Source organism: Manacus candei, unplaced genomic scaffold (assembly GCF_025592945.1).
Source record: "Manacus candei isolate 608988 ecotype Guabito, Panama unplaced genomic scaffold, ASM2559294v1 h1tg000018l, whole genome shotgun sequence".
Taxonomy (NCBI): Eukaryota; Metazoa; Chordata; class Aves; order Passeriformes; family Pipridae; genus Manacus; species Manacus candei.
Genome location: NW_026138066.1, coordinates 5097944 through 5113443, shown reverse-complemented (window position 1 = coordinate 5113443; position 15500 = coordinate 5097944). Strand labels below are relative to the sequence as shown.

At 42.6% G+C, this 15500-nt stretch overlaps 1 protein-coding gene across 2 annotated transcripts in view; it reads right to left on the bottom strand.

Annotated features, from left to right (window-relative positions):
* Window positions 1-14399, bottom strand: part of LUC7L2 (LUC7 like 2, pre-mRNA splicing factor) — a 37755-nt gene extending 23356 nt beyond the window's left edge. Inside the window, exons 1-2 of one of the 2 annotated variants that reach the window (XM_051784165.1) lie at window positions 14041-14193; window positions 1151-1221 (exon numbers count right to left, since the gene is read on the bottom strand). Coding sequence is in view for 1 of the 2 variants with exons in the window: in XM_051784163.1 (XP_051640123.1) it covers window positions 14041-14101 (61 nt within the window). In the remaining variant the exon portion in view is untranslated. Of the gene's footprint in view, window positions 1-1150; window positions 1222-14040 lie in introns of both variants that reach the window. The other variant, XM_051784163.1, reaches the window with a different exon arrangement.
* Window positions 14400-15500: the final 1101 nt, after the last annotated feature.

Below are 15500 nucleotides of genomic sequence, written 5' to 3'. Positions count from 1 at the left end.
AAAGAAAATCAGTCAAATATACGGGCATAGCCTATATGCAAAATATCTTACAGGTGTTTGCATATCTCCATATGATAAACCTTTTTTTTTTCCTTTTCTCTTCTACATGCTGCTTGTTGGGCTGGAACATCTTAATCAGATCTTCATTGTGGTAGGTTGTAGTTCCTGCATCAGCAGAAACATCAACCTGCCCAGATACTGAGGTCCAATTGCAAGGTTAAATAACCCCTTCTTGGAGCAAGACCTGAAGTCTTCCGAACAAAGTAACCAGTTGGTATTCTGGGGATGAGGGCATATGTTTCCCTTTGAGTCATAACATAATTATCACTGTTTGGAATTCAGAAGAGAGATCACAGCAATGGCTCTCTTCTTGTTAAGACACAGGCATGATAAAACACCTTAATCTTGCTCAGGATGTAGCCAGTTATTTTTTTAAACATAACAACTTGTTAAGATCTCTAATCATTGAAAACCTACTGGTGAATTACTGAAGCAAGGATGGCTGCTGGGAAAAAACCACGATATACGATGAGTTCAAATAGCAGCCTCTTCCATTTCATTAAATAATTTAAAGGGTGTAGATATATTTTGTAATTATTAAAGTTTTTTTAAGGCTTCATGATTTGAAACTCTAAGACTTTTGAATCTATTAAACAATTCAAGAAGCCAAATTCATTACTGAGGTAACTATAACAGAAGGGAATAACAAACCCATATCTTTACAGATTACAAGCCTTTCTTACCATTATGTAATCAGATTTTTAAATATCAGTTCTATGCATAGGATACTAATATATAACATTTTCAGATGGGCCACGTTTCAGATTCTTAAGTAAACAAAAGTTTCCATAAACAACACATGCTTAATTTGCCTGCGGGATACAACAGTTAAGACCTGTAACCCACACACCAAAGAGCTTCAAAGCAGTTCAACAATAGGTTTTCTAGAGGACAACCTTACTGCTTAGTTATACTTACACTACTAAAAATTTAGAGTAATCCCTTTATAATCATGCCTGCTACTGCAGTTTTGCTCTTCTTTTTTTTTTATTTTTTTTCTTTTTAGGAGGTGGATCCGTATTTTTTTTAAACACATAACTGCGTTTGTTCCACATTCATTAACACATCTGAAAAGTTATTGATAACTCACGGCTCGGCGAATGCGGGGCCTTTCTGACACTCCCTTGCAGATTGATGTAGGCAGGCAAAGATACATTGAACCTTTATAAATAAAACAAGGGGCCAGATTGTTCAGTTTGTATAGAATAATAGACTCTGCCAGCAATTTTAACACAGCATCTAGAAATACATGTTGACTGTAAAGATTCTTCTATATAAAGACACATGAACAAAATAAAGAAAAATATTTAAAAACCCCCACGTCTGGCAGCCTAAAAGCACTAACCTAACAGAAGTCAAGGAGTTATCAAGACCAGAAAATTGCTGAAAAATGGTGGTTCTTCATGTAAAGTTGGCAAGCAGTATTTTCACAGACATTATCTCAACATCTGGTCATAGCTTTTTTTCACACCTCTACCACAACTAGGTATTGATGCTACAGCTGAAATACAGTCTTTTTTCCACCAAAGTGGCTAGCATGATAATCACAATTACCAAACCGAGGTCAGAGAGCATGGGGAGGAGGGAGAAAGAGCTGGCAGAAACTAGTCAACAACAGCTTCGAGAACACTTTACACATTTACGTTTTAAACCTTTGTTCTTTCTGCACTGTGCCTTTGGTATAGCATTTAAGGGACTTTCAGGAAGGCTTCCATACACAGATCATTTGGGTGTTTACCTCTTCCTCTGAAAAGCAGTTTCATACCTTTGCATTTCTTTTTAATCTATGTTGTTTCAGAAGGAAAAACTCATCAAAAAGGTGTCATATGCCTAACAATGACTGAATTTTGTGTCCCTCTGACAGCTCATTCGCAAGTCTGACAGCCTCAAAAGAAAATGCTCTTACTTAATGAGTTTTGTGAGCTCCAATACTCCTGAATAGTGCACACCTGTTGGCAAAGACAGAAGATGCATTCTGCTGCTGACCCACAGATGAATCATCTTGAGTAGGTGATGACCTGAGGTCTACATGAGTTGCTGGGGGGAGGGCACAATAAAATCTACGGATCCACTATGCACCTGACATTCTGCCTACAGCAAATGAAACTTATGCAGATGCCTTCTAAGAATTAAAACAATATGAACAGATGCGTTCTTAAGCCAAGGACTTCCACAGTACATTGATAACCAAGACACTACTCTTCCTTGTCAAACTGTACATAGGTTGATACCCTCTTTGTATGGTTAAACAAACAAGTGAATGCTAAATAATGTTTGAGAGTGTTTAGAAAAAAAAGGCTTTATATATCCTGTAATAAGAAAGTAATACATCTAAAACACCATGTAACTGAATCACCTAAATTTTAGAAGTATTCTTAAACATTTGTTAAGAGGACACTGATATTTCAGACCTTATTGCAAGTTGTATTTTAATAGGTAAATAATTCAATTAGCTCAGAATAGCAACTTATTTAACCCTGCCTCCGAAAAAGAGCACAGTAGCCAACTACTTGATCTTTAGGACTCATGCTCATTAAAGAAATCAAAGTAATTTACCAGGGTATTACAGGAGTCAACATCTATTAAGCCATCCCTATGTTTCCAATTAGATTTTCTCCATTAAAAAGAAAAAGGTTGATAAAATTTATATGGAGAAAATATAAATTAAATTTTCCTCAAGAAGAAAAATCTTTAGTTTACTTAACATACCTGTCCCAAACCACATTTCTATAAGAGATTAGTTTCCAGGTGAACGGAAAACTTTGAAACAGAATTGAAACCATTCAAGCAAAAAAGCAAAACATTAAGGAAACTTTGACACTTGCACGTGTCCTATCCTTTATAAGCATAAGGAATCTGCACACTAGAGACACAAATATTAAACACATTATGGCAGTAACATAAACTTTCTAATGTAAGTTTTCTATTTTGTATGAAACATGCTGACTGCAAAATTTACATCAATATTCAAGACTAGTGCATACTGCTGCTTAAGGAACATCCAGAGGTTAAGATCACAATGTGCACTTGTACTATACAATTCATTTTGAACTCCCAATTCTAACCTATAAACAAGCCTCCACAATGTCATTCCTGTTCAGTACATTTTAGTCACAAGCCATCAGAATGAACACTTAGGCATCAACAATGCTTAGCATTATAATGTGCTCATATCAATGACTTCCTTGATCCATCATCTCTTACTATTCTGATGTACCCTAATACACTACTATCAACAATCCCAGTGCACAGATGAGAATTACCCTTTATAATCCAACTGTAACCTCTAATTGTAAACTAATGGTGCAATCCATGCAAAGGAAACAATGAGCATTTGAATTTTCATGCTGTTGACTTCCTGCATTAAGCTACATCAACAAAAAATTGTTAACTTTCCACTCAAATTTTTGAAGCATGAGTCCCAACAGATTGGCCAGGGACTCTGAAAGCTTTATTCAAGAAGAGCTACCAACGGGGTGGAGTATCTGGTTAAAAACTGTGTATCAAATTTCATTCGCAAAGCAAGCCCTCTATAGCAAATATTCATCATTATGTAAGCGAAGCTTAAGCAGTCACAGAAGATCCTGTTCCTGCTGCACACTGAATGGGCAGCTAATTCTTATATTTTTGTCACTAGCACTGGATGCATTTTTACCATAACACCTTTAGAATAATATATATTTTTAAGTAGGACTGCTTCTGGTTTACATCATGACTGAAGTAATACTTGTGAATGCAGAATATAATGAAATAATTTTTTAGTTAATGCATTACAAGTGGAACTAATATATGACTGAACATGCCTATTTGCTTCTTCACAAACACCATTTCATAAGGTGTCCCAAAGAGAGAGTAGAAAAATTCCTCAAGTTCTTTACTGTTCCCCTCATTTTCAAAGGCTAAACTACCAGAACTTTGTAACAAAGCTAGCAATTACAAACAATTCGCTAAACATGATTGTTGCTCTTAAAACCTTCTGATCACTCCTGATGGACAAAGCATCTTTCCATGAAGTTTATGTGTTGCAACTAATTTCGGATTTCTGAGCTGATATCAATTCAACACTTGGGGCAGGTTTTGCAGAAATTCCTGTATATGAAATACTTTTCTCTGCCATTACTGCTGATCCATATTTGAAAGCCGAGCTCTCATCCTTCCACCTCCACGTGTAACACAAAGTGGAAAAACAAAATCTATCTACCCTGAAAATACCAACATCAACCCATTATGCATCATTAAGCACACAGAGACTCTTCAGTAATCTCATACAGAAACAAAGAAATTAAAAAATGGGTTACATGTTCTGGATTACACCTCTGTTACCACATAAAGTGTGCCACCAAACACAGGATGGCTAAAATTAGTGCAGGAGCGTCACTTCAGCTCCTCCCAAACAATGAGGACAGAAAAGTCACACATTAGTAACCACTGCTAAGGATAACTGATGTATAAAACAGAAAAAATGGTTAGGATGTGAATAGATGCAAACAGAATATTGCAAGTTTCAAAGCGAGAAGATGATCTACAAGAAAAGTGCTTTGCTAGTAACAGCTGAAGAACCAAAGACTTCAGACACAGCAGCTCAGCTCAAAAAGCTAGCAGGTGAAGCCAAAGAGGTGCTGACTAGCACTTCATACATATGAGTTCTGTATACCTAAAGGCTGCAGAGATTTTTCTGCTAGTCACATAGCATAATATTTGTTAGGATGCTTGGGAGAACGTTTTCATGAGCACATCTACATCTCAGAAGCATGCACAAATTCACCCGTCCTTACGAGAATCCAATTAACTTTGCTAGCTTTACATATCTGTCAGAGACTGAGATAGTTGATGATTTATGCATTCTCAGGCTTTTGACACACCTACTGTCCTGAAAACAACAACTGACCTTGGGTTTTTGACACACCTGCTGGGCGATTAGTTACCTCTGATAGCCCATGAAGAGTCAACCTTGCAGGCTCTTGCCTATTGACACCTCTGCTGGGCGAACAACAACTGAAAAGACAATGTGCCTCTGGAGGACTAAGTCCAAAAAAGGGAAAAGCAACCCCTCATGCCAGGGAGGCGCCAGAGCATATAAACTTACTGGTGACTTTGGGAATTTGGGAGTTCTTCTCCCCCACCGCCTGCGAATCAAGACCATCAAGCATCGCTGGACCCCGTGGGCGGTGACTATGGACATCTATCTACTCTCAGCTTTTCTTTCCCTTACTCTCCCTGGCTCTTATCCTGCCTTTCTCTCCCCTATGCATTTTTCTCCTCCCCAGAAAGCTTATGACAGCACCCAAAGGTGTTAGTTTACCTATTGATTATGACAGCACCCAAAAATGTTAACCTATCTGTTGATACAAAACTGTTAAAATAAATCTTATTAACTTACCTGTTGATACAAAACTGTTGAAATAAATCTTATATATTTTCATACACCGATTATTTAGTGTCGCTTCGCTTTAATCCACCCCAAAGGAATTTTTTGATAAAACCTGAGTTACCCCCCCCCCCTCTCTTTTCCTGGGGCGGGTCGTAACATTTTTGGCGTCACGGACAGGATACTTTGGATGTGGTGGAGTAATCGGTGTAGTCTAAAACTGGTACCGAGGGCGAGTCAAAGGGTGACTGTCCCCTCGCAGTAAAATTATAGTAAGAATTTTTCTCCTCTCGGTGTGACCCGGGCACATCAGACCTGTTGAAAGGTTTCCTGGTGTGGCCTGGACCTGTTGAAAGGTTCTCTGGTACCTGGACCTGTTGAAAGGTTTTCCAGGAGAGAGTCAAACCAGCCCTCAGAGGGTTAAGGGGGAGAAAGACATTAACCTAAGCTGGGTTAATGACTGAGGCGAAGGGGATGATGACACCCCGGGTTGAGTTATATGGGGATTATTCCCTCCTGATAGCTATCCTTGGTTTAGAACTGGTTTTTTTGGGTGCTGTCTTAAGCGTATTCCTTAGAGCAGTGCAAAGGCAAAAATTAGCTATTCAAAAATCTGTAAGTGAAGTGATAGAATCTTTCCAAGAGTCAATGAGAACTTTGCAGGACCAGCTAGGAAAAGAGGCTACTCAAAAATCTACCGGTGAGGTGATAAGGTCTCTTCAAGAGACAATGAAGGCATTACAGGAGCAATTAGAAAAAGAACGCCTGCAGTTAACTGCTGAACGCCAGGCACTGGAGAAAGAGAGAGAGATTAACTCATTGCTTAGGTCAGCCCTTGAAGATGAGGAGGAACAAAATGAAAGGCTTAAAAAAATACTGGAAATGAAAAATTGTGAATTGCGAGACATCAATTCAAAATACCCTAAACCGGTAGATGTTAACAAATCCCTGTACCCCTCTGGGGAATTAGAAGAATTGAAGCAAAGTTACCCGGAGGAGGGGGTAATACATATGCGTCCCCTCATTAAAACTGAAACCACTGGCCAGGGGGCAGATCGGCAAACTACCACACGAACTACCCCGTACACGGGGGAAGCACTGGCCAAAATTCAGGAAAAATATAGCCGTAAGGCCAGTGAATCAGAGACTGAATATGTGTGGAGGGTGTCCCTTACTGGGGGAGACCGAATTTTATTAAGTGAAGATGAGGCCAGAGGATTTTGGGGCCCAGGGGTTTTCCTGACCACAAATGATAACCGAGCCCCGTGGTCCCTGACCCAGAGAGCTGCCTACTGGGCAGGTGGGTTAGACCCTATAGAAAGGGGAGATCCTTACACGATTAAAACACCCACAATTGGCCACATTGTAAAAAGTGTACAAAAAACCGCATGTCTCCAGTTAATGCATACAAAATTATTAGACCCACAACGAAATTCCCCAATGGAACTCGAGGCAGATCCACAGAGATTTCCAGTTTTAATTCGAGGCCTGCCTGATGCACTAAAAGTTTATGCTAAACAATTACAGGAGCGCATAAAGGCAACCCCCAGACCTAGAGGAAGGGGTGCTCCATCAGGAATAACCTGGTTGGAAATAGCCCAAGAATTAATAGCTACTGGTCAGCAGCTGGGGCTCCCTGGTACCAATGGCCAGAGAATACACTGCAGGAGGGCAGGGAAAGTCCAAAAACCTGCCTCGCCAGGTATTTGTCAACAAAATGTGTCATCTAGCGGAAGAAAGAGATACAGTCTGTGGAGAGAAGGTGTTGCAAAAGGAATTCCTCTAGAAGTGATGGATAAATTACCCACTGCTAATTTAGAATACTTGATAAAGCACTGGGATAAGATCAAAGAGCACAAGGCACCCCCTAAGGGCAGCCCCTCTAAGGAGTCCAACACTGTGATCCCCTCAGCCTCTCCAGAAACCGGACTAACCAGTTTGACCAGTTCTGAGTCAAGGAACTGGACTTACTGCCCTCAAGTAAATAAGCCAAAAAATAGCCAGTGGGTTTATGAGAGAAAGCTTACAGAAAACAACCAGGGAGATTTGGTAATCACTTTTCCTCTTGGCCCTTTTAAATCTTTAGTTACATCCATGGTAGACACGGGTGCACAGGTCTCAGCACTCCAAACTGAAGCTGCTACCCAGTGTGGCATTAAGCCAGACAAAAAGGAAATATGGGTAACTGATGCCTTTGGCAAATCCCAACCCCAATACACTGCTCGAGTGAAATGCTGCTTACCTGGAGATGAGACAGCCCCAGAAACTACCATGATTGTGGGGCCACTACCAGCTAATATCCTGGGGTTAGATTTATTAAAGGGTCGAGCCTGGAGAGATGCCAGAGGGAGAGAATGGGTGTTTGGTCTCCCACCCCTCTCTGTCCGTCTGAGTTTATTTGTTTTTTGGAGAAAACATGTTCCAAACTTCTCTATTATTATTGCCCTAGTAACATTATGCCAGATAAGAAAAGGAGTTGGATAAATAGATAGTTCCTTCTTTTTAATAATGGGTCTGTAGTGGGCCAGATTTGTTCTTTTGCAGAAACCTGCCAGCAGATGAGATCAAACTGCATGGAACCAATGGAGCCTCAATTACAGCAAGAGGCAGCATGAGAAAACGAAATAGCAACGAGACTGAAGACTTATACTGTTCTTAATGTTTTTATCTTAATAACTTTGTAATATGCATGCCTATATGTATTTTTGTCTCAAGTCTGTAATATGTAAAAGTTTGCCACAAACATTGTGTTTGTGCTCCCTCTACTCCCAGAATTACTTGTGTTATCAGCTTATTAATAATTGTTAACTTATCTGGGTTTTGTTTTTTTTTTATTATGAACAATTCACTGATAAGATTGTGTAGGACGGGCCATTTTATGTACTGCTAATTTCGTTTTGCCAAGTTTGTTTTATTATTTTGTTGGGGGGCAGGTTAGTTTGGGAGAAGCTTTTGAATGTGAGCAACTTACTGGTAAAATTGTATAAGATGTACTGTTAATTTGATTTTTGTCAAGTTCATTTTGTCCTTTTAAATATCTCTCTCGATTGAGAAACTCAACCAAATATAACCTGGGAGTTAGTACAAGTATTTGTGCATATTTAGAGTTATATGAATATGCATTATATACATTAGCCTTCTGCCTTGAAAGGCATTGAATTTTATATTTGGTTAAATTTAACAAAAACGGAACTAAATTTAGGCCTAAAAGAAAACATAAGAAAGCCTTTTACCAGCTCCCAAGTAACTCAGTGTTTTTTGATGTATAATTTCAAATATTTGTATGTATGTTTGTAACCTCATTAATGTTAAGAAATTTGATTGTAACCATTGAGATCCTATTACATCCCCTATGACGACCCACAGGGTGGAGAGAGTAACTAATGCAAATTAGCTTACTATGTTATTATAAAATTAGTTTGTTTTTTTGAAGGGGGGGAGAATTGTAATGCATTAGGGCAATCTCTTCCTTTCCTTCACTCTTCTGTCTCCCTGTCCACTATACGAAAAGCACTGCCCACAAAGAAGATTCACAGAGAACGACAAAAGAAGAAAAACTATTGAATGCATAAATCACGGGGTGGTGTCAGAGACTGAGATAGTTGATGATTTATGCATTCTCAGGCTTTTGACACACCTACTGTCCTGAAAACAACAACTGACCTTGGGTTTTTGACACACCTGCTGGGCGATTAGTTACCTCTGATAGCCCATGAAGAGTCAACCTTGCAGGCTCTTGCCTATTGACACCTCTGCTGGGCGATTAGTTACGCTGTCCTGAAAACAACAACTGACCTTGGGTTTTTGACACACCTGCTGGGCGATTAGTTACCTCTGATAGCCCATGAAGAGTCAACCTTGCAGGCTCTTGCCTATTGACACCTCTGCTGGGCGAACAACAACTGAAAAGACAATGTGCCTCTGGAGGACTAAGTCCAAAAAAGGGAAAAGCAACCCCTCATGCCAGGGAGGCGCCAGAGCATATAAACTTACTGGTGACTTTGGGAATTTGGGAGTTCTTCTCCCCCACCGCCTGCGAATCAAGACCATCAAGCATCGCTGGACCCCGTGGGCGGTGACTATGGACATCTATCTACTCTCAGCTTTTCTTTCCCTTACTCTCCCTGGCTCTTATCCTGCCTTTCTCTCCCCTATGCATTTTTCTCCTCCCCAGAAAGCTTATGACAGCACCCAAAGGTGTTAGTTTACCTATTGATTATGACAGCACCCAAAAATGTTAACCTATCTGTTGATACAAAACTGTTAAAATAAATCTTATTAACTTACCTGTTGATACAAAACTGTTGAAATAAATCTTATATATTTTCATACACCGATTATTTAGTGTCGCTTCGCTTTAATCCACCCCAAAGGAATTTTTTGATAAAACCTGAGTTACCCCCCCCCCCTCTCTTTTCCTGGGGCGGGTCGTAACAATATCCCTAAACTATAGACTAATTTTGAAGTAGTGGTAATTATTTTAGAAAACCCAAACCACCACCACAGTTCTTTGCAACAGTCAAGTCTTAGCAGTTTCAAGATGTGTGGCACCAGGGCCATTTGGATCTGCTGTGTCTGCACTACTGTCAGAAGCAATGATCCTGCTTCACCCCCTGCTTCTAACCAATTCCTCACGCTCTCACTCCTGTAGCAAGGCAGAGCTCATAACTGACCTGCAGGAAAATGAACTAGTCAGGCAAGATAAGCTGATTTAAGATAAAACTGCATCTTTTCAATCAGGCCTTTAAAGAAAACTTGTCAATCTTTGCCCATTTCAACTATATTCTGAAGAAAAAAAAAAACAAACAAAAACAAAAACCCCCAAACCCTGCCTGGGATATTAATACCAATTGTTAATATTTCACTCAATTTGTAAATGACTTGATTTACAGTTATGAGTCTATCTGTAAGGTTCACTTCTGTTTTCTAGAGAACAGGGATGGCAAAAACAGGGTTTATCTAAGCATACAAATAAAAAAATGTAATACTATAATGTAATACTATAAAAAAATGTAATAAAAACTCCTTTAGTTTAACTGCTAACAAGAAAAAAAACATGAAGAAAACATTCATATGTAGATACATAAGATTAGCACCTGATCTTCAATACTTCCTATTTCTCAGTGTTTGGGAACCCCATGCTGTATCTTCAGTAATTTATATTTAAGCCTCTCTAAGTATGCCTGGTTATCAGCACTTGAAATGACATTTCAGAGAAGATTTCTTTTAACCCATAGTCATAAGTATATTAAATGTAAATGAGCCCAGGCTTTTACTCACATCAAAATCTAAGGCACTTTTAATTTTTTTTTAATTCTGGCATGGTCCACATTCAATTCAGTTTTCCACTTCTTGTCAGAGAAGCATGCAAAAGCAGTTTAACTTGGGTATATTTAATGTATTAAAAAAAGCCAGCTTCTTTTTAAATGTGCTTTTTCCGGGTGTGTAACAGAACCATACCTGCCATTTACAGAATTATTTCATTCTATTGACATTAACAATACAACTGCTTTTTAGATGACCCAGACTTATTCTAAGAACTGCAACTCACTGGAAACTGCTGAGGAGCACCTGCCAAGTGCCTCCAGTTTCCCTCTCTGTCAGGTGTCTGTCACATGAGCAAAGGCAGGCAGGGAGCACCAGGGACTGGCCCAGGCAGCTGCCAAGAGGCTATGCCAGAACCTCACATCCTGGCAGGTACCACCAGCGATGCCGTGGGACCACAAGTGCATCTATCCTACTGCCAAAACTCAGACAAGGGAGGAAGCAGGTTGCCAAAGGAAGTCAGGAGGCTCTCAGTTCTCCCTGTCCACGAGCACAGGGTTCTCTGGGAAAGGGCCCAGCAAGGGGCAGGCCTGAAGCTGCATACCTGGTTCTAGCTGGCCACGTGTTTGGCAGCTCTGTTTGAAATGAGAAGACTCCTGTCTAACACAGTTTGTTTTCCATAAATATTCTTACGGCTCAGTGGGTATTTTCTGAATCAATTTGACCAATATGGAACTGTGCTTTCTAGGTGTTCTTAGAGCTTAAGAGCAAATCCATAAACATTTAATAACTACATCCTCCAAGCTTCTCCATTCTGGCCCTAGGGACACCATTTATAATGAGTGTGCACATATTTCCACAAATTACAGCCTACAGCTCATCTCCTAAAACCATGTCTGAGCATCTCATTGTGGAATTTTCAAAACCATTTTCAGAGCACATTCCTGTTCTCTACAAATGATACTATAAGATAAAAAAAAAAAAAAAGACTACATACATTCAGGCACCACCACTGGTTTTGAGTTTACCTCATTTACCTCTGAGTTTTTTCTATTCCCACTGAAGAGATCAAATGTTAGATCTACCTTTTCTAAAATAGGTTTAAACTTGCATATTCTAGGTTCCTCAAAAAAAACCCCAAAAAAACCAACAACAAAAAACCAAAACACTCTCAAACCGAAACAACACAACCCACCCAAAACAAAACAAAAGACCCCACCAGACTGTGTAAAGTATAAAATTAAAAAGCACTTCGGTAATTTTTAACAATATACAACACAAACCTTGCCCAAGAAAGATTATTTTTTAAAAAAACATTTTAAGCCCTATTGTGCTGCCAGGCAGAGCAAAATCAAAGGCAATGGGGACAAGTGGTGAAATGAGAGCTATGTTCTACCAGGAATTTAAAAAATTGCCACATTCTCATGAAAAGCTGCAATTTGCATATTACTAGAAACAGAATATTTGTCAAAGGTAATAGAAACATAAAAAACCCCTAACGACCCCAAATCCCACTACTCTCAAGGTTAGCAACATTTCAATGACCTTGAGTCTGGCCTTGAATTTAGTAAGTACCAGCTCTGCAAAAAAGGCATACTTTCAATCCCTGTGCACACTCCAGTTTAAATAATACTCCACTGGATTTTTCATTTTTTCTTTAAACTGGAGGTGTTCCATAGAGATCCTTAATCCAATAATGGAAGCCAGTTTTGCAAATGGTGTTTTCTTCTTATCCTTCCTCATCCTGCCAATTCTGTTTAAATGCCTCCTCTCTAGCCAGTTAGTTTCTAAACAGTTCAGCACATGCGGTTTAGGAATTACAGGGTGGGTGGGAGGGGGGAATACAAGCATCAATAAACTAACTGCTTTCTCACAAAGCTAAAAAAAAAAATAGTGACTTTGCCTGGTTTAGATGTTAGTCACTCAGCATTTTTGAGCTGTCACAGGTAAATCACACTCTTCTCTCACTGCCCAACAGAAAATACTTTCAGAAATTGCAACAGCTCCCCCATCCCCCTTAAACTTTCTGTGTAGTCTTAGGCAGCTCTGAGACAGCGATCTAGGTGCCAACACTGGGAAGACTCGAGTTTCATAAGCACAATGTTACTTTGCCAAGCACTTAGACAGGCGCAGCCACAACAGGAAGTATTGGAAAATCTTCTGGAGCAAGACAAAACCACCCTAAATTAGATCCTGCACGATGACTACTCACTAACCAGTCTTACTCTGGAAGGCAATCTTTGCAGAACAGTAATTCAGAACTTAGCAGAAAGCATTCATAGTACATGGGGTATGTGAAAACTAGTTACATCCATTTAAAATTCTATATTATACTAAAAAAGCTGTCAGATCACATTAGCCCAGTACCAAGAGATGACTGGCACATACGAGATACATCCCACTTCCTACATCCTAATCAGTGCACAGGGAAACAGGTAACCATTAATTCCGCACGAAGCTTCAGCAAACATGTAACACATCTGCAAGAGCGAGTACGACATGCAGAACACTTAAATCATCTATAATTGCTGCCTACCCTCGGGTGCAGTATTCTTTTGCTTATAAGTTAAGAACTGCACAGCGTAACAGGAACTGCTCTTTCCCAGCAGCACCCCAGTTATGTGGATTTACGGTCAAGTGCCGGTTCAAACTTTCGAGTTCATCGCCACGCACCCTGACAAAAACTGTGAGCAGCTTTACACAGCAATAATCTTCAGTTCGCTGCGCGACCACAGAGCGATCTGAAACCCGACCGTACATCTAATATCTCCCTCAGGGAATTACTGCCTCCAGAAGTTAAGCTTTTAGTTAGCCGTTTGGGGCTTGATTTTACAAGACCTTGTCCACTTGGGTCAACCCCACTTTGCCTTTCAGAAAGCAACAGCCGTACCCGCCTGCTAACTGATACGATGGCTCGGGTCGGAATTTACACAAAAACTACAATAACATAAAAACCCACCCTGCTCTATGGAAGGGGCTGTTGGCTTACGGGAGATTTTCTGGTTCGCTGTGGCCCCCCCCCCCCACCCCGACCAGAGTGTCGCAGCCGCCATGTCCCTCCACGGGACGGCGCGGGAGGGCTGCGGGCACCGCCGGCAGCGCATCTCCCTCTGATACCACCAGGAACGGCAGCGCCCGGCGCCGACAGCTCCGCTGGGGGAGGCGGTGCCCCGCCCCCCCACCCGCCGGTGACCGACGGCCCCGCCCCGCGGGGCAAGCGGGGAACGGGCCCCGGGCCTGCCAATCACGGCGAGCGCCGCCCGGCCCGCCCGGAGCCGCCGTGACCTCCGGGGCTGCGACGGCTCCGCCCCCTCCTGCCCGCCCCGCCGCGGCCGGGGGGCACTTACCGTCCCGGGACGTGCCCATGAGCTGGTCCAGCATGGCGCGCATCTGGGCCTGCGCCGACATCCTGAGCGCGAGGAGGGCCGGCGCAGCCCGGCCGAGTCACGCCGACAGCGGCCTGCAAGGCCCGAGGCGCGGCGGGCGCTCGGCCCTGCCCCTCGCGTCACGGGCGGGCCCGGGCGGGGCCGCTCCCCCACCGCCGCGGGGGGAGGGAGGGGAGCGGTCGCTGCCTCCGCCTGGCGCTCCCAGGGGGAGGCGGAGCGGGAATCCCGCCTCGCGCCGGGCCCGGTGCCGCCGCCTCGCGCCCCCGCACGCGCCCCCTCCGCGCGCTCCCTCCCGCGCCCGCCACGCGCGCGCGCCGGCGGGAACGGAAACCCACGCGCAGGCGCTCTACGTCTCTCCGTCCGCTCGGCGACGTCAGCGCGGACGGGCCGCGGCGCCCTCCCATTGGCCACGGCCCGCGGTGCTCGGCCGGTGACGCACAGCGTGGCGAGGCGCCTGATTGGGCCTCCGGGCTGGGCCTCTGGGGCGCGCTGATTGGCCAGGGGGGCCCGCGTGGCTGCTGTGACGTCATGGTCTCTGGGTCAGCGGCGGCGGGCGGGGCGGGGCGTCTGGGAGCTCCTTGGGGACGGTCCCATTGGGAGACAGTTCCCTACTGGACTCACGGCCAGCACCACTGCAATCGCCCCGTGCTTCGCTCAAGCTGCCGGGTGCGGTTGTGGTGATGAACGTACTGTAATACCCCGCTTCTTGGAGAACCTCCCTTAAAACTGAAGGCTCGCCACGTGCGGCAGCAAATTCAGCTTGCGAGGCACTGAGATCCAATTTCAAAATTGGATTCACGTTCTCATGGTTTTTTATGCGTTCCAACGCCTGCACTTTGTGACTCTCCCTTTGTCAACTGTGGTGTTGCCATCTAGTGCCCAGGACCCGTCACGGATATCAATTCTAATCGTCCACCAGCGCGGTCGCGTTCAGCTTTTGAGATTACGAGTGAGAAAAGGCAACACAAACCACCCGCCCAATTACGTGTATTTCACAAGGACTTGCAGAGAAGATGAAGTGCTCTTGTATCACATGTCCAGGTTAAGATTCTCTACCCGGTGCCCCTCAGCTATTTAGAACATGTCCTGGCATTGCTTTTTCTTCAAAATATAAATTTACTTTTGTTGGTCATTACTTTGGATTGAAGGTGAGGTAAATGGAAGAGATACCAATACTGGTTAAAATTTTCTCCTATTTAATACCTTAATATGCTTAGGGGAAATTGAATAGCTTTAGCTATTATTCGTACCCACACCATACATCCTTTAGGTACTCTTTAAAGAGCATCTATGTCTGGCCAAATTTCAGCATTTCTTCCAAAAGTGATTTCAGTGAGCCTTTTTTTTTTTTTTCCCCCTTCTGGAGCAGTATACTACAGACTTTGGAAGGAGTAAACCTTTAGTCGGTTGGAAAAGTAAAT